The sequence below is a fragment of the Aedes albopictus genome, chromosome 2 (assembly GCF_035046485.1).
Source record: "Aedes albopictus strain Foshan chromosome 2, AalbF5, whole genome shotgun sequence".
NCBI classification, from domain to species: domain Eukaryota; kingdom Metazoa; phylum Arthropoda; class Insecta; order Diptera; family Culicidae; genus Aedes; species Aedes albopictus.
Window position 1 is genome coordinate 421,972,624 of NC_085137.1, and position 25,801 is coordinate 421,998,424.

Genomic DNA, 25,801 nt, shown 5'->3' on the forward strand with positions numbered 1-25,801 from the left:
AAAGTAATTCCAATACAAAAAAAAATTAAGAAACTTGTGAATAATTTTCTGAAAAACTATACAATAATCCATCGCTGAAAGTTTTATTAAAGTAATCTTTGGGGAAATTTCTGAATAAATGTCTAAAGAAATTTGTGAAGCTATCCCTGAACGATTTTTTGAATGAAGCCCTGGAGGAATTTCTGTTCAAACTCATGAATATTTTTTTGAAGAAGATGCCTTGAAAAAAATTTTATAACAGGAGGAATTTCGAAACAAATCCCTGAAGAAATTTTCGAATGAATCTTCTGAAGATTTTTTAAAGAATCCGTGAGGAAATTTTTGGCTGAAATTTGGACAAAATTACGAAGGATTTTTTAAAGATTTTTTAGAAGAATTTCTGAATAAATATTTGGTAGAATTTCTTAAGAAATCTCCAAGAGATTCTCCAAACCAATGCCAAGAGGAAAATCTGAAGTAATCTCTGGGCGAATTTCTCAAACAATCTCTGAAACGATTTGTAAAAAATCATGGAAGAATTGATGAAGCAATTCTTTGGACAAATTCCCTATGGATATATGAACAAACACCCTAAAGAATCTCTAAAGAAAACCACAATGAAATGCTTGGGGCAATTCCAAGATGAAGTTTAAAAAAAAATCTCTTGACGAATTCCTTAACAAATCACGGTGTCTATGGTGGAAGAATATTTTTAGAAAAAAAAAAATCAGTAAGGTTTTTTGCCCTATTCCCGGCACAACATGTAAACAAAATTATTTATAACCTAAATTCACAACGAAACGACTGTTTTCAACCACTTTTTCCGTCTGAATCACCTAGTCCAGCACCAATTCTCGACACCAGTGCCGAACTTCCAGCAAAACCAAATGTGAAATCACTTCGGCTCCCATCTTTGTGCTGCCGAAGTGCACCCGTCTGCGAGTGATATTTGTTTTGAGCAATTGTGCGGCTTCAGAGTGAAAGTGTAGCTCATTGACTGTGGATTCCGTTGCGAAAAGGTTGCGGGAGACGATTACCTACGGAAGGGCGTTTGGAAAATATGCGGTAAATGATATTTTGATTTGCTTTGCTGTTAGGTGCCGGAAATTGACGCGGGTGCCGAAGTAGTTCGAAACCCTTTCCATAAGTCACCCACCAAATTAAAGCTAAAATCTATGGTTTCATTTGAGGCTAATAGCGAAATGTTCTATCGGGGGTTATTTTCCCATACAAGTTTTGGGTAAAAAGTATGCAAAAAATGGGTATTTTTCGAATATTTGTTCTAGAAATCACGAAAAAAATAAAAATTGTTCTAAACCCCCCGATAGAACATTTCGCTCCTAGCCTAAAATGAAAGAGAGCACCCTCAGCTTTCATTTGGTGGGTGACTTAGCGGAACTAATTTTTTTTTTCGATAATACTTTTTGCCACAGACACCGTGGAGTCACTGGGGAAATTATTAAAAGATTTCTAAAAAAATAACAGGAAAAAAATCTTAATATTTTTTTCAGCAAATCCTGGAAGAAATTTGTTGTTGGAAAACCGGGAAAAAAGTTCGATATTCTAGATGAATTCTGGAAGAATTAGAAGAATTATTCTACAAATTATTCCAGAAATTCTCCAATGATCCATGAAGATATGTCAATTCCCTTAAGAATTTCCAATGAATATCCTCGAGAAATTCCCAATGAAATTCCTGGATGATTCCTTCAAAGAATAGCTGCAGAAATTATTCAAACATTTTCTAGAAGAATTTTATAGTGCATCATAAGATGAATTTCCCAAAGAAATAACTAAAATCATTTCTCAACGAACCTCTGGAGCGATTCTTGTTGAAGCCCTTGAAGAATTTTGCAATGGAAACTTAGATGAGCGGTCCTGGTGTGATATAAACCTGTGCGCCGCCGCGCCACGCCGCCGCCGCCGACCCTTTTTGCCCCACGCCGACGCCGACCGTGATATAGGCGGCGCGCCATGTTTTTCACGCCGCCGATTTTCATATTTCACGCCGTTGATCAGTGCACGAACATAATTTAGTTTACATAAAGTTGAGATAAAATACTAATTTTCTTTCGAAGATTCCTCTAAAATTCCAATCAAAGAATTCAGAAGTTCCTTTAGAGATCTCTTCAGGAGTTTCTTCAAAGATGTATCCAGTAGTTCCTTCAGAGATTCAGGGATGCCTCTAGGAGTTTCAACATGCATTTTTTTCAGAAGATTTCGACAGAAGTACCTTCAGATTTTTTTCAGGAGGATTCAGGGATGCCTCCATCCGAGATTCATCCAGAAGATTCATCTGGGGTTCCCATAGGAGGCCCTTCAGAGATTAGTCAGAGAGTTTCTCCAGGGATTTTTTTCTGAAATACCTTCACGAATTCATTCAGGAGTTTCTTCAGGAATTAATCCGGGAGTTTCTTCAGAAATTCCTCTAGGAGATCTCTCAGGAATTCCTCTAGAATTTCAACAACGGGTTCCTCCTGGCGTTATGTGTTCTTCAGAAACCACTCCAGGAGTTCCATCAACGGTACCTTCAGGAAATCCCTCCTGGAATTTTTTCAACAATCCCTCCTGAAATTCCTTCAGGGATTCCTCTCGGTATGCCTCATGGAAAATTTTCAGAAATTCTTTCAGGAGATCGTTAGGAATTTATGTAGGAGTTCATCCAGATATTCCTACAGAAGTTCCACCATAGATTAATTCATGACCATTTTCGAGGATTCATGCAGTATAGTAGTTCTTACAAGGAATGATCCAGAAGTTCCTTCGTCGACCTCTTCAGAAGTTCCTTCAGGAGTTCATTAGGAATTCCTTCAGAGGTTATCTAAGCTATTTCAACAGGAGTTCCCTCGGGTATTCTTTCAGAAGTCTCTTCAGAGATTCTTTCAGGAGGATTCATAGATGACTCCTGCAAGGATTCCTTCTGAAGTTCATTTGACTTTGTAATGACTTTTCTTGACAAATTTCAAATACAGCTATTTAATCTTGTCCGACGTTTCGGTTACATTTGGTATCTTTCTCTGGGACTCAATTATTGCCAATTTTTTCGTCCAGTGCTGTTCTGTCGAACAATGGTTATCGAACGGATTGAGTTTTCTCCCACAGCAGTTAACGATTTTTGGATTCGGAGGATCAAAGTAGGCGTCGCCGCGATCGGACGTGTTTTTGTTTTAATTGTCACGGTTTTTTCACTCTCCTGTTTTGTGCGGTTTCGGTAGAAATTCGGCTGGTGATATATGTATCATCCGGAAGCCGAACGCGAGTGATTAACGGAATTTGTTGGGTGTTTGCATTAGCGCAGTTATTCGTTCCGCAAACAGCTCCTTGATGTGTTTGAGACCTGAAGAAAAATTAAAAGGACGCTTATGCTCTGGTGACTTGTTTGGTGATACGCCACTAGCAGGCGGACAGCAGTTTTCGTCGTCTTCGCGTAAATTTAGTAGCCTATTGGGATGTATATTTATATTCACTACATCGAGTCTTAAAAACAGAAAGAAGCTTTTTTGATATGGAAGACAGGATATAAAATTTTCGCGAAAGTTGTTCCCTAACCCTGAGTGTTCGATCAAACAGTGATGCAAGGGACGAGCGATACTTCCGTGAGTGCGGATCGACAGGAAGGCATTATTTATGCTTCACCTTGTATTTTGTTGAATTGGAAAATTAAATGTGAAGGTGGGTACTTCAAGTGTGTTTGGAAATATGTAGGAAGAAAATCAGTGTCGCTAGGAAAACTCCTTACTAACCGAAAACAAAAAAATATGTTAATTCAACATGCAAGGGATTGTTTTCCATCTGAACATTTCACATGTAGCAGAACAGTGGATCCGAATGAAACCGGAATCGGCCATATTCATTGTGGCATTGCTGATGTCGCATCAATTCAGAATGACACTTCAAATAAAACCTAAATCCGGTGAGATCTTTCTATTTTTTTCGTTATTATAAAAGTTTTGAATATTTTAAAAGTATATAGCTTTAATAGGGGGTGGGATCTGTTATGCTTTTTTATTCTCGTTTCAGAGAGCGAGTAATGGCGCTTAAGCCTAGGCTTTCGAGCCTGGACACATGGATCAAATACCTGTGTTCCATCCCAGGAGTGGACATACCAATGGAGTGCGTATTACCACTCCCAACGATTCTATATCCAAACATTATTCCCCTGATAAAGAAACGGTTGGTACGGTTGTCCCCGTTTCTTCAATAACCAAATTTGAAAACTTGTGTCAACCATGTTATTGATTGCCATAATTTTTTGAATTATCTTTAAATCCATTAGTCTGCACAGTGGACCTGGCCGTTTTAATATTTGTATCATATCATCGCTGACTATGCTGCAAATATTAATATTGACAAGAAAATATCAGAAGAAATTCTGATATTTCCAGGAAGTTTTTCAATACTGGCTGTGCAAGCACTAGAATAGAATAGAATAGAAACAGCAGTTAACGATTTTTGGATTCGACTGCGATAGAATTTAACTATGAAATTGCTTTTCTAGTCTTGACAAAATTCGAATACAGCTATTTTATAACGTTCTTTTAGAAATTCATACAGGAGTTCTTACAGAAATAAGTCCAAGAGTTCCTTCATAGATTCCTCTAGGAGTTACCGGAATTCATGCAGATGTTTCGTCAGAAGTTCCTCCTGAATTTCTTCAGGGATTCCTCCAGAAGTTCAGAAATCTCTCCAGGAGTTCCTTCCGAGAATCTTACAGGAGGATCCAAGGATTCCCCCAGAAGTTTATTCAGGGATTCATACAGAAATCCACTCAAAAATTAGTATAAAAGTTCCTTTTAAGAATCCTTCAGGATATCCATAGGAGATTCCTCGAGAAGTTCATTTAGGAATTCATCCATGTGTTATTCAAGGTATAGCTCTTGAGATTCTTTCTGAGATTTTTCCAGGAGGACTCACGGATGCTCCAGGAGTAAAATCAGAGATTTCCTAAAGGAGTTCTTTCAGAAAATCTTGTTAAAATTTCTTCAAGAATTTCCTTTGAAAAATAATAATGCATATCTCCAGGATATTATTGTGGGATCTCTTATGGAGTTTCTACAAGAATTCCTCCAGGAATTCTTTTGGGGACTTCTCCTGACAATCTTTCGGGGATTCCTCCTGGAAATCCTGCAGGGATCCCTCTACCCGGAAGGATTCCCTCGGGAGATTCCGCTGAAAATCCTTCAAGAATTCCACCTGGAAATCGTTCGAAGATTGCTACCGGCATTCTTTCGGGGATTCCCCCTGGCATTCCTGCATCGAGTTCTCCTGTAATTTCTTCCGTGATTCCTCATGGACTTCCTTCGGGCGTTCCTCCTGAAATTCCTACGGGAATTCTACGGGAAATTCGTCTTGGAATTATTTCGAAGATTCCTCTTGGAATTCCTACGGGGATTCTTCTTAGATTTCCTTCATGGTTTCCTACTAGACTTCCTCCAAGAGTTCCTCCTGATTTTTTTCAAGGATTCCTCCTGATATTCCGTCGTGGATTCCTCCTGGACTTCCTTTGGGGATTCATCCTGGAATTCCTTCGAACATACAACTTAAACTTTCTTCTTGGATTTTTTCCGGAGATTCCTCGTACAATTTCTTCGAGGGTCTCTGCTAGAGTTCCTTCAGCAAATCCTCATGAAATTCCTTTGGAGATCTCTTCTGGAATTCCGTCGAGGATTCGTGCTAGACTCACTTCATGGATTCAACCAGAGATTCTTTCAGAGATTTCATTTGATACTCCGTCGTGGATTTCGCTTGGAATTTCTTTGATGATTCTTTTTAGAGCTCCTTTGGAGATTCCTCCTTGATTTCTTCATGGAATTCCTTCGATAATTTCTTCCAAAATTCATTCGGGATTTCTCCTGGAATTTATTTGGAAGTAAAAAGAAAATCGTGTTAAGTACTGTTTCTTTGAATTCCACTATCGAGGATTTCGGTTTGAAATCCTTTGGAGGTTCCTTCTGGAGTTCTTCGGGAATTCCTCATAGAATTCCTCCAGAGATTCCTCCTAGAGTTCCTTCGGAAATTCCTCCTGGACTTTTTTCAGGGATTCCTCCTTGAATTCCTCCTTGAATTCCTCCGGGGATTTCTTCTGGAGTTCCTTCGGAGATTCCTTCTAGAGCTGTAATATTTTCGGCGTTTTCTCTTGAAATTCCTTCGGAGCTTTCCCTTCCAATTTCTCCGGAGATTCCTCATGGAATTCCTACTAGAATTTCTTCGGGGTTGGCATTCCTTCTGGAAATCCTTCGGGGATTTTTCCTGAATTTCCTTCGAGTATTCCTCATAAAATTCCATCGTGGATTCCTCCTGGACTTTTTTCAGGGATTCCTCCTGGACTTTAACGAGGATTCCTCCTGATTTTTTTCCAGAGATTTCTTCTGGAATCCCTTTGAGGTTTCCTACTAGAATTCCTTTTGGGGGTTCACTTCAAATTTCTTCAGGGATTCCTCTTAGAATTCTTCTTGGAACTCTTTCGGTAATTCCTCCTAGAAATCCTCAGGGATTTCTCCTGGAATTCCTTCAGAGATTCCTCTTGGATATTTTTCGTTGATTCCTCCTAGAAATCGATTCTTTCTCGAATTCACTTTGAAATCCCCACTGGAATACTTTCGAGGATTCTTTCTGAAATACCTGTTGAGATTTCTTTGGGAATTACTACTGGAATTTGCTTGGAACTCGTGCTGGAATTCTTTGGGGATTACCTTGTACAAATTCTGCGGGAATTTCATTTGGAATTCTTTCAGGGTTCCCTCATGGAATTCCAACTAGTATTCCTCCTGAAACTGCTTCCGGTATTACTCCTAAAAATCCATTTGGGATTCCTTCTGAAATTCCTCCGGGGATTCCTTCTGGAATTCTGTTGGGGAATCCTCTAGGAATTCCTTCGGGAATTCTTAATAATTTTTCCAGGGATCTCTCTAAGATAAATTCTTGAACTACTTATAAGTGATTCCAGCAGAAGTTCCTTAAGGGTTTCATACAGCAGTTCTTGCAGGGAATATTCCAGAAGTTTCTTCATGGATTCCTCCAGGCTCCTTCTGGAATTCTTTCGGAGATTATTCCCGGAAATCTAATGTTCTAAGAAAACAAAACGAAAACTGCAGCAAAATCTTAATTTGCAATGGAGTCATGCAACATACACTAATACGGATACGGATATAGGTCTTATTACTGGCTACAATAGTGATGAACCCAAACAGGAATAAAAAGGTGTTCATTCAAACGTAAGATTAAAAGTACACAGGGTCATTTGACAAATAAACAGAAAAAAAAAACATCTGTTTGACACTAATGAAAATTCGATCGGGTCAAACAAGATGTTTGAGCATTGGTTTCTTTTTGGTCAAATACTTCATCCTGTGTACTGGCATAATAACTTCAATAATGTCATCAATGGTTATGAAAAAGCAAAGACTGGACTACAAATTCTACAGCGTAAAGACAACTTCTTCGTTTCGTCAATGTTGAAATTACGGTCAAATTTTGGTCACGCCGATTCACGCCGCCGCCGCCGCCGCCGAAAGCTGCCACCGGCGTGACGCCGATGACGCCGCCGCCGCCGGCCAAAAATGGCCCTCACGCCACCGCCGAGCAAAATAAAGTCGGCGCACAGGTCTAGTGTGATAACCATCACACCACGTGAATATCACGCCGAGGATCTGGTATCACGTCCCACTCCCGATATACCCATCGGAAGGGAAGTAAAGCGTGAGTTCCGAGATGAACATGCCTAGCTCTGAAAGCATCCTCCAATGAATCCATAGAGAAGTTTTTCAAGAAATGCCTGAAGAAATTTCTCCAAAGAATGCCTAAAAGGAGAACGCCTCTAGGAGTTGAATCATCCCTGGTAGAATCAGAAATTCTCTACGGATAGAGACATTTTTGTTGAAATGATGGACAATGTTACCACTTATAAAAGAATGCCTGGAGGAAATTAGCAGAATTCCCATGAGAATTCATGGAGATATTTCCTCAAAAATCCCTGCAGAAGTTTGTCAAGTCCTATTTCAATAAATCTTGGGGAACACTTGAAGATATTAACGAAAGAATCTCTTGATGAATTCCTGAAAAGATTCATGAATCATGAAGGATTTTGTAATAAAAATTCCTTATAGAGTTCGCCACAGAATCCCTGAAGACATTCTAAATGAAATAACTGAAGGCCATTTCAGCGACCGAAATGTGTTTGTTTTCAAAAAGCACTTAGGCCCTTTCCACATGTTATGCTAGGAATATCAATTTTGCGTATGATTCCTACCCTAACAATTTCTCTAGTTATCGTTTACCATTGCGGCTATTAGGGCTCTAGCTTAATCCCAGAGAATGAATAGCTAGTTAATTATTTGTTACTTGTTGTAATAACATCAGCTGTTTTTCGCCATGTATCTACCCTTCTATTTGTTTGAGGATTTTGGTACTTTCCGTGTTATTACTAAAATAATAGTTCTTAATAGGTTTTCAAGTTCCAGGTATCTGCTTCTGATCGAATAACAACTTTGCCGTCAGCCAACGGCTTTCAAGTATTTTTGAATTTTGTCTTATGTTAAAAATCTTTTTGTTAATAACTGTGGTAGTACCAGAGATACTCATAGAACACTAAACTGAGAAGCAAACTCTGTCCCAGCAAGGACGCACTGTCAGAAAAAAAGAGAATTCTATGTTTCTCACATCAGCTCCTGAAAACCCCTGTCGCAAGCTTGTTGTTCGGGATAATTCACGGCTTACGGCGTGACTAGGCTGCGCGGTCCCCACTCATAAACATGTTACTGGTGATTATGTTTTGTCGCTCTTACTGCCTGCAAGTGGCCTTGCCTGATGACCTGGGCTGGCTAAAACAGCAGGCGTGCAGTTGGAGATGCACCAACAACGCAACGAGGAGCGGTGTGATGATGATTGCGAGCCATTAAATATTAAAGTTGGGTGGCACAGTAGTACGTCCTCAGCGACACCCCTGCGCTGGATGTGATCTCGTTGGCTCGTTGGCGGCCGGGAGGGAAATAAAGCCGAGTACCCCCACTACCAGCACCTGTTGATCCGTTGCCGTGTTGTTGGAAGTAGCTGCCCCCATTTTGCCAATGCCTCCATTCGCCAGCCTCGGAGCGAAGCGAGCAACTAGGTATCTACTGGCAGGATGGCCATCCGCCATCGGTCTCTTGTGTGTGCCGCCGCTGGCTTGTTGTGGGATTTTATGAATAAATTAACCATTTACCTGTTGATACAAATGTTTGTGACGTGTGTTCAACAGGAAGCGCGGTGCAGATGGGGTGGATTGGCAGGCAGGCGAGTTGTCGGACAAGGTTGGGACTTGCAATGAAATATACATTTCAGCATCAAGCGCGTGGGGCACAGGTGGGTCATTGGAAAACGATTTGATGGGGCTATAAATAAGCTGATTCAAGTGGAGTACAGTGGTGTAATTGAAAATCGAGTGCGTATTGTTCTGTCAGGGGGATGATGTGATGTCCATTTCAGTTGCGAAAGGTGGATACTGCTATGATGAATGATAGAGTTCAAATCTTACTGTTGATGCATTATCATTTAGCTAGTTGCACCATATCGTTGATATTAGTGATGGTGCATTCCTAGATCGTTGTATGAGCGTTGCTTCCTTCACGTCTTTTAGCAAAGCATAAAGATTCAGGACTAATGTCTGACTCCTAAACAAGATTGACTTCAACAATCTCCAGTTGTCTTGCCCACGTCCTTGAGATGGTGGTGAGTTACGAAAAGAATCCACATCTTCACTTACTTAACCCTCCTAAGATGGTTTTTCGCACCACGATGGCATAATGTACGTTAAGCGTGCCTGTCTCGGTCATATTGACCCTAATACCCTGCTAGGGTTAAGACAGTATACAAACCTCTACTATCTCTCAAAGGGGTCAAGTCAATTTCAACCGCACTATTGACGATAGGCTGAGGTGGGGTTTATTTTGAAAAATCTCTATGAGATATGATTCCCCAAGTGGAAAGTGATCTAGTGGTCGAAATGAGCGAATTCGGTTGATATTTAGGGGTGGCACAAAGGGTTTAAATGGATTTTTTGCTGGAGCAAACATTGAAAAAGCATTTCTAAATAAATTTCCAAACATTACTTTTCTAGACAAAATAGGGCCCTTCGAGATATTTGAAAAAAAAAAATGTCATGTTATAGTACACTGCGCGAAATAAGTATAAAGACAGAGCTGATTTCTATGCAAAATAATTATGTTCAGGGATCAAAATCTCTTTTTCTTGCGATTAGGTTGTTATGGTATTTTGGCTGCAACCTTAAAATAACTAGAATTTTGGCTAGTAATATAAATCATTATCCATGCAAACGTTTACATCGACTTTTCAGATTCAAATAAGTATAAAGACACTTTTTGTATGGAAGTTGGTCACATGTTAGAAAGGTGTTGCTTTTCGGAAGTAGAAGGGAAACGAATCCAGCACAGCATGAAGGGTGTGCGATGGTTGAAGTGCGGGAAAGCATGGATTTGAACGATATGTGGAAGTTTTATGCAACCAGAACCAGCTAAGACCTCTGTTGCTCATCGGTCGGTTGGCTCGTGAAGCAAACTAACCGGAGATCATTCGTTCTCACTTGATGCGATGAGGGGAAAGATGTGGAAATGATTCAGAGGATTTACTCAAAACTTGTATAAACAATTACACTAGTTTACAGCATTTTTGAACTCGGTAAGCTGATGATCATTTGTTGTGTATGTCCTGAGTTCGAAAACGTGAAGGAAATAAAAATACAGTAGAGCAGAATTTTTTTCGACTTTCCATACAAGGCTGTCGATTTGAAATCGATTTTTGTTCTATTTTTAAGCAAAGTTGCTCTCTTCATACTAGGTACAACACAAAATTCTGGAGCAACATTTGAATTGGGCCCAAGAGGTCTTGTGTCTTTTTTATAAAACGCACCTAACAGCAGCCCGCCCACGCAGATAAACACCGTTATCCGAAAGATCGATGTTTGCTCTATCTGATAACGGTCTTAGTTTGTGTGAATAAGCCGATGGGGGCTCAGGAGCGGCATCTGAAGTCATTGTTACCAATGCTTGTATGCCCTTTTCAAATGTTGCTCCAGAATTCACAAAATTCTTCGTTGACTGCAACACAAAATATTTGAATTTTGGTAAATTCAATATTTTTAAAAACTGTAGAGTTCGATTTTCAGGAAAAACTTAAAAACTGTTCTTTAAAATTTTTTGAAGCACGATCTTGATATCAGAACAAAATTATGCATTAAAAATTTTGGTCGTTGATAGTACTTCATGACTTTTGTTTTTTTTTTTTTTCATTTTTTTTGTAAACTAGTGTTATTTGTGGTAAGCGAATATTAGACGTAGCTATAAAAATCGGTTTAATTTTAGTTTGTTATTTGCACTGTAATACTAGGATAATAACCAAGTATATTCGTTGCCTAGATTCAGGAAGCCGCACGCCACTGCACGGAGAGACTAAACTACCCAAAAGTGAGTTCTTTCCACTCAACTTCGGGGTTGCTTGCGTCAAGCCAATTTTGAGTTGATGGAATCGATGTTTTTATTGAATTGTTCCCGCTTGCTTCCATGTGAAAAGAGTACCTAATTTTAAGTTTTTTCACTCAACCTAAATTTTGACTAGGTTGTATTCACTCAAATTTGAATACTGGGCTAGAAACTCAGTGTTGGGTTGACACACTGAACTGCAAAAGTTGGGCTGTTTCTCTCTTCACTCTCTGACAACAATTGAAAGAGCGCATGAAAAGGGAGATGAAAATCCAAGTAACAATGAATGCTGAACAGTAAGAGTATTAGCTGAACCATAGCTCTCCAATGGCTGAACACAATGACAGCTGAATACTAGTCTGAAGTATGGTTTGTTCAACCTCTTTAATCAGCAATACATAGATGGCTGAATATCAAGTAGAATAGAATATTATTCATCTGGGTGACCAGCTTTAAAACATACAGCAACATGCAGAATTAATCATCTATTGTTCAACCTTTAATCAAATTCGAATGAGTGTAATCAGTTTCGTACCTTTTAATTCCGCGGTGAATGTAAATTACATTCACGCTGTGGAAAGTTGCCTTCACAGCTCGCTCACGACTTTGGTATGCGCGTACGACCCCAAAGTTATTCGGCAAACTTTCAGATAAAACTACAAGGTTAAATTCATCCATACATTGTTTTTCGATAGCATGCTTTTGAACTGAGATCATAGCAAATGAATGTAAATCTTTGCAAATGAATGGTCTCACCCTTGACCATTGGTATAAAAAATCGATTGCCTCCAGTATTATCTGTGATGTTTCTGTGCTTACATTTTTATGGTACCTTTATTGTTAAGTAATGTAGCTATTTCAGACAACAATCAGTTATTTAACTGATTTGAAGATTTTGTTCAAAAAGTAATTTTTTTTTCTTAGTTCGTTTATTTAAAAGGCTCGGGCGTGCGTAGCACTTTACGGAGCCAAATTCAGTATAGAAACATTTACAATAAAATAATAAAAAATAGTTTCACGGTCTACAACAGAATAAAATCAAAAACGCAAAGAAAAAATCAATTATGGTAAAAGGTCATCTGATTCAACGGAGTACCGATGGCTTCAGCTATTCTCTTCTATTGACTGTCAAACGATAAACTGCAACGATCGACGCGACACCATCTTTCGAATGGTGGTGGGTGTAGGTACCTTTTTCGCGGTGTTGTTCACGGTGAAGCAACACCGCGAAAAGGGTACCTGTGCTCTCCAACATTCGAAAAATAGCGATTTTGCGGTGGGGTGATGACGTTTGGAGGCGAATTAGCAGTCGTCGTTCACTCTCGTTGTCGATCCATTCGTACGATGCAATCCGGTATCTACCCTTGCTGAGAGCCGCATCACGGACGGTGGTTGAACTATTATCGCTATCGCTCAAGGACGGGCTGGCTTTGTTCTGCTTTTTGTGTGTCTGGTTTAGCACCGAGTCAGAATCTGGATCTGAGCGTTGACGCTTTGCTTCTGTTTTTTTCGTTTTCGATTGTTTCTTGTTTTTTGCTTTATTGCTGGATACTGATCCACTCACACTATCAGTATCGCTGGATTTCCCCTCTACGTTCTCCTCCATGTTGTCGTCTTCGATAGCTATTGTTGTCGATCGTTGTTCGCTCCCCTTCTGTTGCCCGTGAAGAAGCGGACAAGATTTCTTCAAGTGGGTGTCCGAATTACATTTGAAGCACTTTTGGATCAACCCGTCATAATACAACCTACCCTTACGATTACGGAAATAAAGAATCTCCGGGATTTCCTGCTCCAAGTCGATGTAGATACCGCAAACACCAGTGAACATGTTAAGCTCGTACTCGGCCGGGAAACGCTTGCGAATGGTACGTTCAACCGTCCCGTACTTCGCCATCACTAAAACCAGATCGGCATCTGATATTTCCGGCGGCAGGTCAAAAATACGCACATATCGGGTGTTACCAGCTACTGACATTCTAACCGTCACCTCCTTTCTATCGGTGTAACGGTAAGACAACGTTTTTTTGCTATTCGCGTACACATAATTCATCGCTTCTTGGCTTTTAAAGCGAATGAAAACTGACTTCTCTTCGGAGATCTTGTAGGCCGTTTCCATCGAAGATGGATCACCTTTCAGCGCTTTGATAAAACGGGCCATATCAGCCACAGTTGGTTGAGCAGCATCTCTTGGAAAGAGAAATGCCAACGTGTTTTCCACTGCTACTGTGCTCGACATATTGTACCACGTATAACAAAACAAAAAACCGATAACAATTCGACGGCTGAACAAAAGCGTCTGTTCACCTCGAGAAGCGTTCTTGAACTGAAAAAAAAGTATTTGAATTGTAAGAGTTTTAACGCGTTTTTCGTTGACGATAGCCTAGGATATGCCGAAAAACTTTGCCGAAGACCGCAAAGAGATCCAACACTTGTGAAAAAAGTTATAACGTACAGATTGTCCGGTGGTGCTTAACATTTTACATGTAAAGGAATAACATCAATAATAAAATCTCAATTTTTGGCCTAAGTTACCAAGCAAATAACTTTTTTCATAAGCGTTGGATCACTTTACGGTCTTCGGCAAAGTTTTTCGGCATATAATAGGCTATACTTTAACGTAATTAGTTACGTGGTATTAGACAAAAGAATTCAACTTTTGAATGCAAAAAGTACGTTTTCCCATACTAACTTCCATACAAATTTCAATCGCAATGCGGAATACGGGGACACAACCAATCGCTTCCAAATTTTGCACCGTTGTTTTGGACACCAATATAGATTGAAAAAACTTTGTTCCAGGTTGATGCGACCAAATTTAAAGTTTCTCCATACAACGTAGACCCACTCCAATATATACCTGCTAATTGCTTCATAATTATGTGTGAAACAACTTCAGCTCAGCACCACCAGCAATCGCCACTTACCTGTGTTTCAGTTTATATCTTGTTAATGTTGATGTTAATTTTAAGAAGACTTACCTAGAAAGAGAGAAAAAGAATATTTTAATTCGATCTAAAAATAACAAATGGTTATGCACTCTACGAAAATAATCTAGCCGACTAAAACGCAACAGACAGATGCTACAAACTTTCACGATCAATCTATGCACAGATAACGATGAAAATCCGTAACCCCGCTGGTATCAGTCGGGAATGTTAGTCCTTCCGAGAAGCATAATGAAGTTTTGTTCAAATGAGCGGCAGGCAACTCACAGTTGTATGCACAGCACATATAACCCCGTATAATGGCTTCCCCGCAGTCATCAGCACATACAGCCACACGGGTCGGCTCAAAGGACACGTGCAGTTTTATTTTTGGCTCCACCTTCGTGCTTGACTAGGCGGAATTTCCGCCAGAATTCTTCGTTGGGCCAGCTCGCCGTCTGTCTGTCTACTGGTTGACGACCACCAACGGACCAAGGTCGGTGGAGAGGGGGCGCGGTGACCCTGCGAAATTCTCGCATAACATCACGTCAACCCGATGTTTCACAGTAATACTTGACGATGCGAAGCTATTCTGGCGTGATGATAACCGAAAATTGCAAAACCGAAGCTCTTTCCGTTAATGGGAAATGGCTCTGCGTGAAGAGGATTGGCTTTATTTGTGCTTAGAAGTGTTTAAATTTATGTTAAAACGTTGAAGCAAACTGGTTACTTTCGCATTTTATCAATCTTAATTCATAGACCGATTCTTCCAATTCCTTTCCTTCAATGCACTTTTCCGGGAAAAAGGTTCACGAATTCACACCGGAAAATTGATTCTCCGGTCTGAATAAAAAAGAAATAAACGAACGTGCAAAAAAATCGTCTTCCCGCCAGCCAAGTGTAGGTATGGGCACCGGTTACTCTATTATGGACGAAGGCGTCGCCATCCAGGTTCGGAGAGTGCGTTAATGGACTTGTGATGTAGTAAGTCCGAACCGGGTTTCCCGCAATAGACGCCATTCCCACCACGCACGCAGCGCACATCCTATGGCTGCGGAGAAAGCGACCGACTAAAATGAAGTGGAAATCGAACAATTTTACGAGTCTGGACTCTTGCGCCGTAAATACAGTCAGTCAGTGCTTGGCGGTTTGGTTGCATGAGAAACTGTTTTGGCCTTCGGCTAGCGCACGGTGGTAGCACGTATCTACGCAATGCCACCACGAAGGAAACAGGATGGACGGTTGAAAATCATGCTGCGTTTTTATGACCTTCGAGTTCTAGAGTTCTCCGCAGGGGGAAGTTCTTCCCGTGCACTTGGGTATCAACCTAAAAGGGTCACTATTAGAAAAAAGATGATGGTTAATGCATTGGATCAATTCTTTGAAATGGGAAGTGTATCACGATTCCCTTTTTCTTGAAGTATTATTTTCTCTTCTGCACACCCATGGGTTTACACAAAAAGGTGGTTTAGATGGACAAGTGACTACTACTTTTAATTCGTATGTACAAGGGCGTAGGTTCAATCCCTCGCCCTTCACTTTCCTTCTAATTCGTTCCTTTCGATCTACTTTCATCCTCTTCTTTACATATAAAACCCCGAATAAAATGTTATCATAAACCAATTCAACAGTGTATCATTTTCTGATCATACGTGTTATCGTAAACTGGATGATACATAGATGATACGACATATCTTATTCATGATAGCAGTTATCATTTTCGGTGTTTTGATGATAGACCGAATGGGTTGTTAAGTATCGTTACCATTCAAAAATGCCATTTATCTCGAACAAAAATTTTGTGGAATCATACGTGTTATGATCGCTTTATCATCAACATTATGATACAGCGAATAATAAAAACAAAACGGAAATATTTCACCAAATCTGTTTTACCGACTGAGAAAAAAGCACACCCCTGCGGGCATTTGTCGGGCACTGCCAATTTTTCCTACGATTATGTGAATCATTATTTACTTTTGCATTTTTTTTTGTGTTTATTTTCTTGAATTGGGAATCGAACCGTGTGATTTCCGAGATTGTTTCTACTGCTTCTCGCGCGGTTTTCTTACTACTCTAAATCGGATCAGTGCTCGCGGGTGGCTTGAATGCGTGAAAGTTCTTCACCTGGAGAAGTGGGTAGGTGTGCTTAAAATAATAGAAGCTGCGGTAGGATAATTCCTAAGAGTAATAAGAAACCTTCCACTATCAACGGCCGATCTTCTTTAGGTCCCCTCGCATGCTGTGGCCGCCAATGAAGGTGAGTTTTCATGAGAATTTCGCGAATGAACTTGTTAATAGTCAACGGCTGGCGCACGGCGGTCACTAAAAGTAGCTGTTTCTTACTACAGTGATCGAAAAGCTAGAACTCAAAAGTGCTGATTTCCGACGATTATAATGACACAGAAACACAAATAGACCATTTAACCCATTTTGAAAGTGTGGCAGTGATTCAATGTTGAAAAAAAAACTCGCCAGAACTATTGTTATTTGCCGAGCGTACAAAAACCATATTATTCAAAATTATTAATGTACCATTGGATGAATCATCATCAAAAATGGTATGATACTTGAAACATACTAAATAATGTCAAATTTCCAACTTTAATCGTCCAATCATTAAACTATTATAGCTTTTGTTGTAATCATTCCACGAACAAATATCCTATAATATGAACGATTGCATTGATCGTATTTTTCTATGCGGGACTTCTTTACATATAAAAAGTGGCATCGTGGTCGTGCGGCTAAGGTCACCAAGCCTTTAGTCGCATCGTGCTAAGGAGCGCGGGTTCGATTCACGCCGCAGGTGTCAGGAAAAGTTTTCGGCTGTGCCGCTGGGCGTTGCATGCTAGCAAAGATGGTTAGAAGGAAAAAGATGAACGACTCCCGCTCCTAACCGGCGACACGAATAGCGCCGCTCTGGTGAGCCAAAGTGCAACTAATACACTCTTAATGAATTTTAGGAAAAATCTCAGAACAAACACACAGGCAAATTCACGCTAAACTTTTTTCACACATTTCACATTGTAATCGCCAATAGTAGTTGGGGGGGTTGGTCAAGGCCTCTCAAAATAAATGAAATTTGGAAATTATCGAGGCAGTTCATTCAATTCAGACATTTTCACGTGAAAATTAGTGTATTAAACTGAAAAAATAATTTGATACAATTTTGGAGAGCTTCGCTCCCCAACTACGTCACATGTTGGCGCTTATTATTGCAGATGTTGAGGCTTTCAGATGCCTCCTGGCACTATAGGTTATCTTCGTGACTGGATTCTCTTCAAAATATCTCGGAAAAAAATGGGATGCAACCATACATAGGGGGCATCCATTTAGTACGTCACGCTGAAATTGGGAATTTTCGACCTCCCTCCCCTCTCCCCTTCGTACGGGTTTTTACTATACTTATTACATTGGTTGTCACACTTTCACAACCCCCCCCCCTCCCCCTCAAAGCGTGACGTACTTTATGGATGACCCCATATGATGATTCCAATGTAGATTCGAAAATCATGGAAAATTACATATTATTCAAAATCGTGCCATATAATTTCGGTACATTTCAATAATATTTTATAAGAAAAATATTTACAAAAAAAAGTTGAATCAGATTTACTCGACGCAATTTTTTTGTTACGCGGTTTTAGCGTGTTTTAATTGTGTCAAAATGGTACACGCTTACTTGAATCTAGCCATAGAGGATAGTTTTTGCGCTTCTCACTCAACAGATGGCGGTAGTGTAGCATGCATAGTGTGTCTCTGGAGAAATGTATGGAAAAACTTAGAGTCGGTCATCTTTTTCCTTCCAACCATCTTTGATGCTAGTCCGTTGTCTATTGTCGTGCTTCCTTCAAAGAGCAAATAGCTCACTGGAAGCATTAACCCTCTAATACCCAATCCCGCCTTTAGACGGGGTATAGTTTGAGCATTTTTGTAATTTTTGTTCCGTGGAAAATCAAAATTTTTTATTTTTGGCTGATATTTAGGACTGTTTTGTATATTTCAAAATGGTTTTTGGTGTATTTTAAAGCGTATTTACATTTTTTAAAAATCATTGAAAAATTGATGTTTTAGTTACCTTCTAGAAGTCATTGTTTATTTTGTATTGAATCGCTATAATTGACATATTTTAGATTTTTCTCAAATCATTCTTTCCTAGTTTTATTGTTTAAGGGAATCACATACACTCTAAAATTATTTTCCTAAAAATTACACGGAAAATAAAATTTGCTATGAAAAAAAAATAAAAATAAAAATATTTCAACAATAACCATAAAATTTCAAAATGTTTTCATCTCAAAAAATTCGTACTCCAAATAGGCTTCCAGGAAAAATATAAAACTGTGGGGATGTTCAAAAATAAAAATTAGAAAAATCAAAAACTGAAATTCACGAAATCGAGAACTAAGAAGAATCATCTTCCAAAACATGTTTAAATCGATTTTAGATGACGAAAAATGATATTTAGATCAAAATCAAAAATTTGGGTATTAGAGGGTTAAACGTGTCTGTGTCTTTTTAAAACTCAATTATATACACTCAAAACTCCGAATTCTATTTAAGTTTCTTTATTGAAGTAGTAATACTTAAGTGGAATTTGCTTCTATTCAGAGTAGTTTTGGGATTTGAGGCAGCGACGGAATTGGGACGTTTGAGATGGATGGGACGTGAGTTGGTACTTCAAAACACTTAAAACTAGCAAGTACTTAAAAACAATGAGGAAATTTGGATCGCAAGAACAAGTCTTGCACCTGGCATTTGAGATGGGGCCAAGGGAGTTTCCAGAGAGCCCAAAAGGTTCTAAGGGGCTTCAGAGGCGTTTTATGGGGTTGTTACAAGTGATTTCAGCAGATTGCATTGGTGTTTCAATGGGATTATGGGGATTGCAGGGACATTTCAAGGATGTCTTAGGGTTGCCTAGATGGGAGAGATCTCAAGAACCTGTGAAGGGCGTTTCAAGGCATTTTAGAGAGTTTCAGGGAGTTTCATAAACGTTTTAAGGGCGTTTCGACAGACTTTAAGGGCGTTTGATAGCATTCCAGGGGCGTTACAAGGAGGTTTTAAGTACCGTAAACTGGGGTGTAGTTGATCAGTGGAGTAAACCTGGTCACTCACGAATTACCCACGAATATTCACTTTCAAGAAAGTTACCATTCCATTCTAATGTTACGTCATTGGATTGCGAATGTTAAAAATAGAATTGTTGCTTTCTTGTAAGTCGATATCCGCGGGTAATTGAGTGATCAAGTTCACCCCACTGATCAACTACACCCCAGTTTACGGTACGTTTCAGGGAGTTTCAGGAGTATTTTCCAGAGGTTCCAGGGGCATTTCAAATTGATTGATCGAGGGCGTGTCAATGGTATTAATTTAGCGTTTCAAGGCACTTCCGGGGCGTTTCAAGGATTTTTAAGAAGGAGTTTCAGGACATTGAAGGCATTTAGGCATATTTAAAAAACATTACGGAGTCTTCAAGAGCGTTTCAATAGTATTAACCACCCCGGAGACCTCCTGCAACCCCCTGAAACACCATAAGTACCCTTGAAGCGCCTATGAGACCCCCTTGAACCCCTGTGAAACCACCCTGGATCTCCTGAAACGCTCCTGGGCTCCTGTGAAACGTCCTTGAGGGCCATGAAACGCTCTTGAGACCCATTGAAGTGCCTTTGAGTTCCTCTAAAAGGGTTCAGTTGAGATCCCCTGGAATACCCCTGAAGCATCCCTGAATCTCATTGGAACCTCCTAAGACCCTCTTTATCATTCCTGTGTGTTCCCGGTACCTCTTGAGATACCGTTGAAACACCCCTGAGATCTCCTGGTACCCCCTGAAAAATTTCTGAGATCTCATGGTATCCTAATAAAGCCTCCTGGGACCCCCAGAAATACCGTGAGGGCCCCTGGAACCCCCTGAGACCAACTGTTCACTCACATCGCGAACGGTGTGCAGCGTTTCAAATTTCTGTATTTTTGTCTGTAAATTTGCCTTTTTCACTCTGCTGTTAATCCTGTTTCCATAGCGCATGCGCACTCAAGTCCATTCCCGAATGTTCTGACACATACCACTAACCTCGAGCCACCGCGAGTATTTCAGCCACTGCAACTAACAAACACTTAACTCCTTTCCAAACATCCATGCCTCCACACATGCACAATTATACTACCGAATTTTCTGAATGTTTTTGATGATATTTGTGGTAAAATTGAAGAAGAATATTGTGAAGCAAGTTCGAAAGAAAGCACCAAAGACTTTCCCAAATGACATGTTACAGGAATGAAAAAATCACGTAGAAATTGTGTACAGAATTCACATGGAAATTTATGAAGCAATTTATTCACAAGGAGTTGCTGAAAGGTTTCACAAAAAAATGTCGCAGAAATTTCAAATGACGTTGGAAAATAAATTTCCTCAATAAATTCCCGAGAAAATATTGAAGGATTTTTTAAGAAATTCACGAAGAGATATCCAGAACAATTTGCATCAAAAATGCCCTGAGCCATTGCTGAATTGATTTTCAGATACATTTCCGAAAGAACCTCCAGCGGAACTGCTGTAGATATTTAGATGAAATGCCAATATAATGCCTGAAATACACCAAAAGAATTGCTGAAGCAATTTTCAAAAAAAAGAGAAACTTCCAAAATGATTGGTAAAAAACGCACCGAAAATTTCCCAAGCGTATGTCGAAGAAATTTCTGAAAAATGCCAAAAAATCTGTATGAGAAATGTTTGAAGCAGCCTCCACAGGAATAACCTGAGATATAATTTTTTTTTTTTTACTTATTCGTTTATTTGGAAGGCTCGGGCGCCACATGGGCATAACTGAGCCGAAATCTTTTGTTTTTTTTACAATGGTTATACATTTTACAATTTATTACTGCCTTAAAACTATGTTAGTTTGGGAAGCCGAAGTACTCGCGGCTGTTTCGAGGTTAAGGATTGAAGAAAAAAAAATGGGAAGGACGGATTTATGGGTTTAATACTAAATTATTTGCTAACTTATACTAAAACTTTGATGGGACAAATTGTCCATATCTGTAACGGAACCAAAAAGAAAGGACTTTATCGGTAGAAAACGACAAGAAGAGGACAAACGGAAGGGGGTGACGACAGACAGGGGCGAACAACAAAACCAAAAGGCGGACAACGAAAACAAGGAGCGTACTACATCAAACTCTGACATCAACACGTTTCAAAAACTGGTAAATCAGGTTCATGTATTCCAAATCAAGTCCTGCCAACACTTCTCTAACGGGTTTCTGTTGTTTTCCTCGGACCCGGAGAATTTCATGCAGCTCAGATCTGACCTCACGATACTCATTGCATCCCCACACGACATGTTCGATATCCTGGTAAGCCACGCCACAGACACAGAGATTGCTTTCTGAGAGCCCAACACGGAAGGTATGTGCGTTCAACAAATAGTGGTTGGACATCAACCGACACATTACACGAATGAAATCGCGGCTCAAATCCAACCCTTTGAACCATGGCTTCTTCGACACCTGTGGAATGATGGAGTGCAACCATCTACCCATCTCTCCATCTCTCCATTTGTGTTGCCAGCTGATCAAGGTCTCCTGACGGGCCAATTCAAAAAATTCGTCGAAGGCGATTTGACGCTCATAAATATCGCCTTCGCTAGCGCCCACCTTAGCCAGAGAGTCCGCTTTCTCATTGCCCGGAATAGAGCAATGTGAAGGGACCCAAGCTATGGTGATGATGTATGAGCGTTTGGACAAAGCACTCAAGACTTGGCGTATTCCTTTCAGGAAGTACGCTGAGTGCTTCATCGGTTTCATTGACCGAACAGCCTCCAGAGAGCTTAGACTGTCGGTAAAAATGAAGTAGTGCTCAGGTGGGAGAGTGCGAATGTACTCTAAGGTGTAGTATATAGCCGCTAGCTCAGCAATATATACCGAACATGGCTTTTGAAGCATAAAGGTGGCGCTATGAAATTCGTTGTAGACACCGAATCCAGTCGAATCATCGGTTTTGGAACCATCTGTGAAGAACTGTCTGGCCCCGCTAACATGCCCGAACTTACTTGCAAAAATTTGTGGAATACCTATGGAACGAAAAGATTCCGGTATACCGGTGATCCCATCCTTCATAGAGAGATCAAAATCCACAGAGGAGCTGTCGAAGTCTGAGAAGTTGTCACGATTGGTGTTAACCGGAGATGGGCTTACCTCCAGCGTCATGTACCAGTAGTACACACTCATAAAACGAGTTTGGGGATTCTGTTCGAGCAGCTTTTCGAAGTTTTCTATGACCAACGGATTCACAACCTCGCATCGGATGAGGAACCGGAACGACAACTCCGCAAAGCGGTCTGTCAGAGGCTGTACACCAGCAAGTACCTCTAAACTCATTGTGTGAGTCGAGTTCATGCAACCTAACGCGATCCGAAGGCAACGGTACTGAACCCGTTGAAGCTTCAGCAAGTGTGTTTTCGCCGCGGCTTGAAAACAGAAGCTACCGTATTCTAAAACCGATAGAATGGTTGTTTGGTACAGCCTGATCAGATCTTCCGGGTGTGCTCCCCACCATGTTCCGGTAATAGTTCGCATAAAGTTGATTCGTTTTTGGCATTTCTGTATCAGATACACAATGTGCTTCCCCCAGGTGCATTTGGAGTCGAACCAGACGCCGAGGTATTGTGAAGACATGCTATGAGTGATTGTCTTACCCATCAGAACGAGCGGAAACTTTGCCGGTTTGTGTTTTTTAGAAAAGACAACCATCTCAGTTTTCTCCGGAGAGAACTCGATACCCAGCTTGAGAGCCCAAGTAGACAAATTGTCCAAAGTATCCTGTAGTGGTCCTTGCAGATCGACTGCTATTGATCCCGTTACAGAGACAACACAGTCATCCGCAAGCTGCCTTAACGTGCAGTTTTCCATGAGACAATCATCTATGTCTCTAACATAAAAGTTGTAAAGAAGGGGGCTTAGACATGAACCCTGGGGGAGGCCCATGTAGCTAATTCGGGAAACTGTCAAGTCACCATGAGCGAAACTCATCTGCTTCTCAAACAGCAAATTATACAAAAAGTTGTTAAGAATTGGGGAAAGGCCACAGTCGTGTAGTTTGTCGGAAAGAACATCGACACAAACTGAATCAAAAGCACCCTTAATATCCAAAAACACTGAGCCCATTTGCTGCTTTTGAGCAAAGGCAAGCTGAATTTCTGAAGAAAGCAACGCAAGACAGTCGTTCGTACCTTTGCCTCTGCGGAAACCAAACTGTGTGTCTGACAACATGCCATTCGATTCAACCCATTTGTCCAGTCGAAAGAGAATCATCTTCTCCAACAGCTTCCGTAGACAAGACAACATCGCGATTGGACGGTACGAATTATGATCCGACGCGGGTTTCCCGGGTTTTTGAACAGCTATCACCCTCACTTGTCTCCAATCATCCGGAACGATGTTGTTATCCAGGAACTGATTGAACAAGTTCAACAAGCGCCTCTTAGCGACGTCGGGGAGGTTTTTAAGCAAGTTGAACTTGATTCGATCCATTCCTGGAGCGGAATTGTTACATGAAAGAAGAGCAAGTGAGAATTCAATCATTGAAAACGGCCTATCCATGTCGTCCCTATCGTCGGAAACATCACGAATTATTCGCTCCACGGGCACGGAATCTGGACAAACTTTTTTTTGCGAACTTGAGGATCCATCGAGGAGAGCTTTCTCGATCCTCGTTGACCGACGACGCGTTACGCATTCTTCTACCGACGTTCCAAAGAGTTCTCATCGAAGTCTCGCGCGACAAACCCTCGACGAACCGACGCCAGTAACCGCTTTTCTTCGCCTTGATCAAGTTCTTGAACTTGCTTTCAAGGGAAGCGAACCGCTTGAAGTTTTCGACCGAACCGCGTTTCCGAAACTCTTTGAACGCCGCGGATTTCTCGCGATATATTTCTGTACACTCACTATCCCACCACGGATTGGGGGGTTTCCTGCGAACCGACGGACCTGGCACTGGTCGACGTTGTGCCTGACGCGCACTACTGATGATCAGTTCTGATAGAAACTGATACTCTTCCCGCGGTGGAAGGACTTCTACCGATTGTTCACCGTCGATAATTGCTTCTGCGTACTTCTCCCAGTCAATGTGCTTGGTGAGATCGTAGGCGATGTCGATAGATGGAGGTTGATGTGACCCATTGGAAATAGAAACAACAATCGGCAGATGATCACTACCATGAGGATCCTGGATAACCTTCCATGTACACTCCAGCGATAGTGAGCTCGAACAGATTGAGAGGTCTAATCGGCTGTTTCTAGGGCTGCCATCTTGAGCTGGAGGTGCCACTCGTGTAACTTCTCCGGTATTCAAAATTGTCATGTTGAAGTCGTCGCAGAGGTCATATATCAACGTTGAACGGCTGTCATCGTACAGTTCCCCCCAGCCTGTACCATGGGAGTTGAAATCTCCCATGAGCAGCCGAGGCTCGGGCATAACCGAGCAGATGTGGGCGAGATCCCTGCGAAATATTGCAGTTCTCGGTGGAAGATATATGGAGGCAACACTGAGGGTTTTACCTCGGATAGTCACCTCACATGCGACGGCTTCAATGCCTGTCATCGGATGAAAATCGACTCTGTAAAATGAGTGCTGCTTCTTGATCCCTAGAAGCACCCCTCCGTACGAGTCGGATCGATCAAGGCGAATGATATTATAATCGGGAAAAGGTAAGGTTACATCAAGTGTCAGCCATGTTTCGGATAGTGCAAAAACATCGCATTGTAGATTGTAAACTAAAAATTTAAAAACGTCTAATTTCGGTGTAATACTACGACAGTTCCAGTGTAGAACCGAAATCGTATCTTCGACCTCGGTGGTTAAATTAGCCATCGAAAGATACGATTGTCGCAAGGAGGGGCATTTTAGAAGCCAACTGCTTCAAAAGAGGGGTCACGCAAGGAAGAAGTCCTTTTACAATGTTCTTCACGGAGTCTGAAGCATTGAAGAAGCTGAGGATGATGTCTACAATGCCAGAGAGCGTAAACAATGGCGCACCCTGAGGTTGCTCCTGGTGCTCCGAATGCTGTCTTTCCGGTTGAGAATTCGAAAAACGTGGGACATCTGGGATTTTAGATGTTCCCGGGAGTGATGGAAAGTCTCGTTCGTCCTGGATTTTGCATCCCGGAGGGGAACGTTTTGTGGCTTTCTTACCACTCTTCAAATTTGTCATGGTGGGTTGGGGGTCGCTGCTAGGCAGATTCCGAGGTTTTTTGGTGGGTCTCTGGAGCCTCATCCGTTTCCTCGTTTCACCCTTGAAAACAAAGGGAACCCCGTCCCCGACCTCAGAGTCAGAGCCCTGATCATCGAGAGATAAAGACGAGTAGATGTTACGGGATTCAACGGTCGGGGCAGCTTTTTTCAGCATTTCGGCGTAGCTTCGCCGTGATCGC

At 41.0% G+C, this 25,801-nt stretch overlaps 1 protein-coding gene across 4 annotated transcripts in view; it reads right to left on the bottom strand.

The window, feature by feature from the left end:
• Positions 1-25,801, bottom strand: part of LOC109426613 (uncharacterized) — a 678,826-nt gene that overhangs the window by 307,829 nt on the left and 345,196 nt on the right. The window contains exon 8 of one of the 4 annotated variants that reach the window (XM_062853562.1): positions 13,923-14,428. The exons of the other annotated variants lie outside the window; for them this stretch is intronic. Within the exon in view, the coding sequence (XP_062709546.1) occupies positions 14,415-14,428 (14 nt within the window). The 3' untranslated portion in view covers positions 13,923-14,414. Of the gene's footprint in view, positions 1-13,922; positions 14,429-25,801 lie in introns of those variants that run through there. 4 annotated transcript variants of the gene reach the window in all.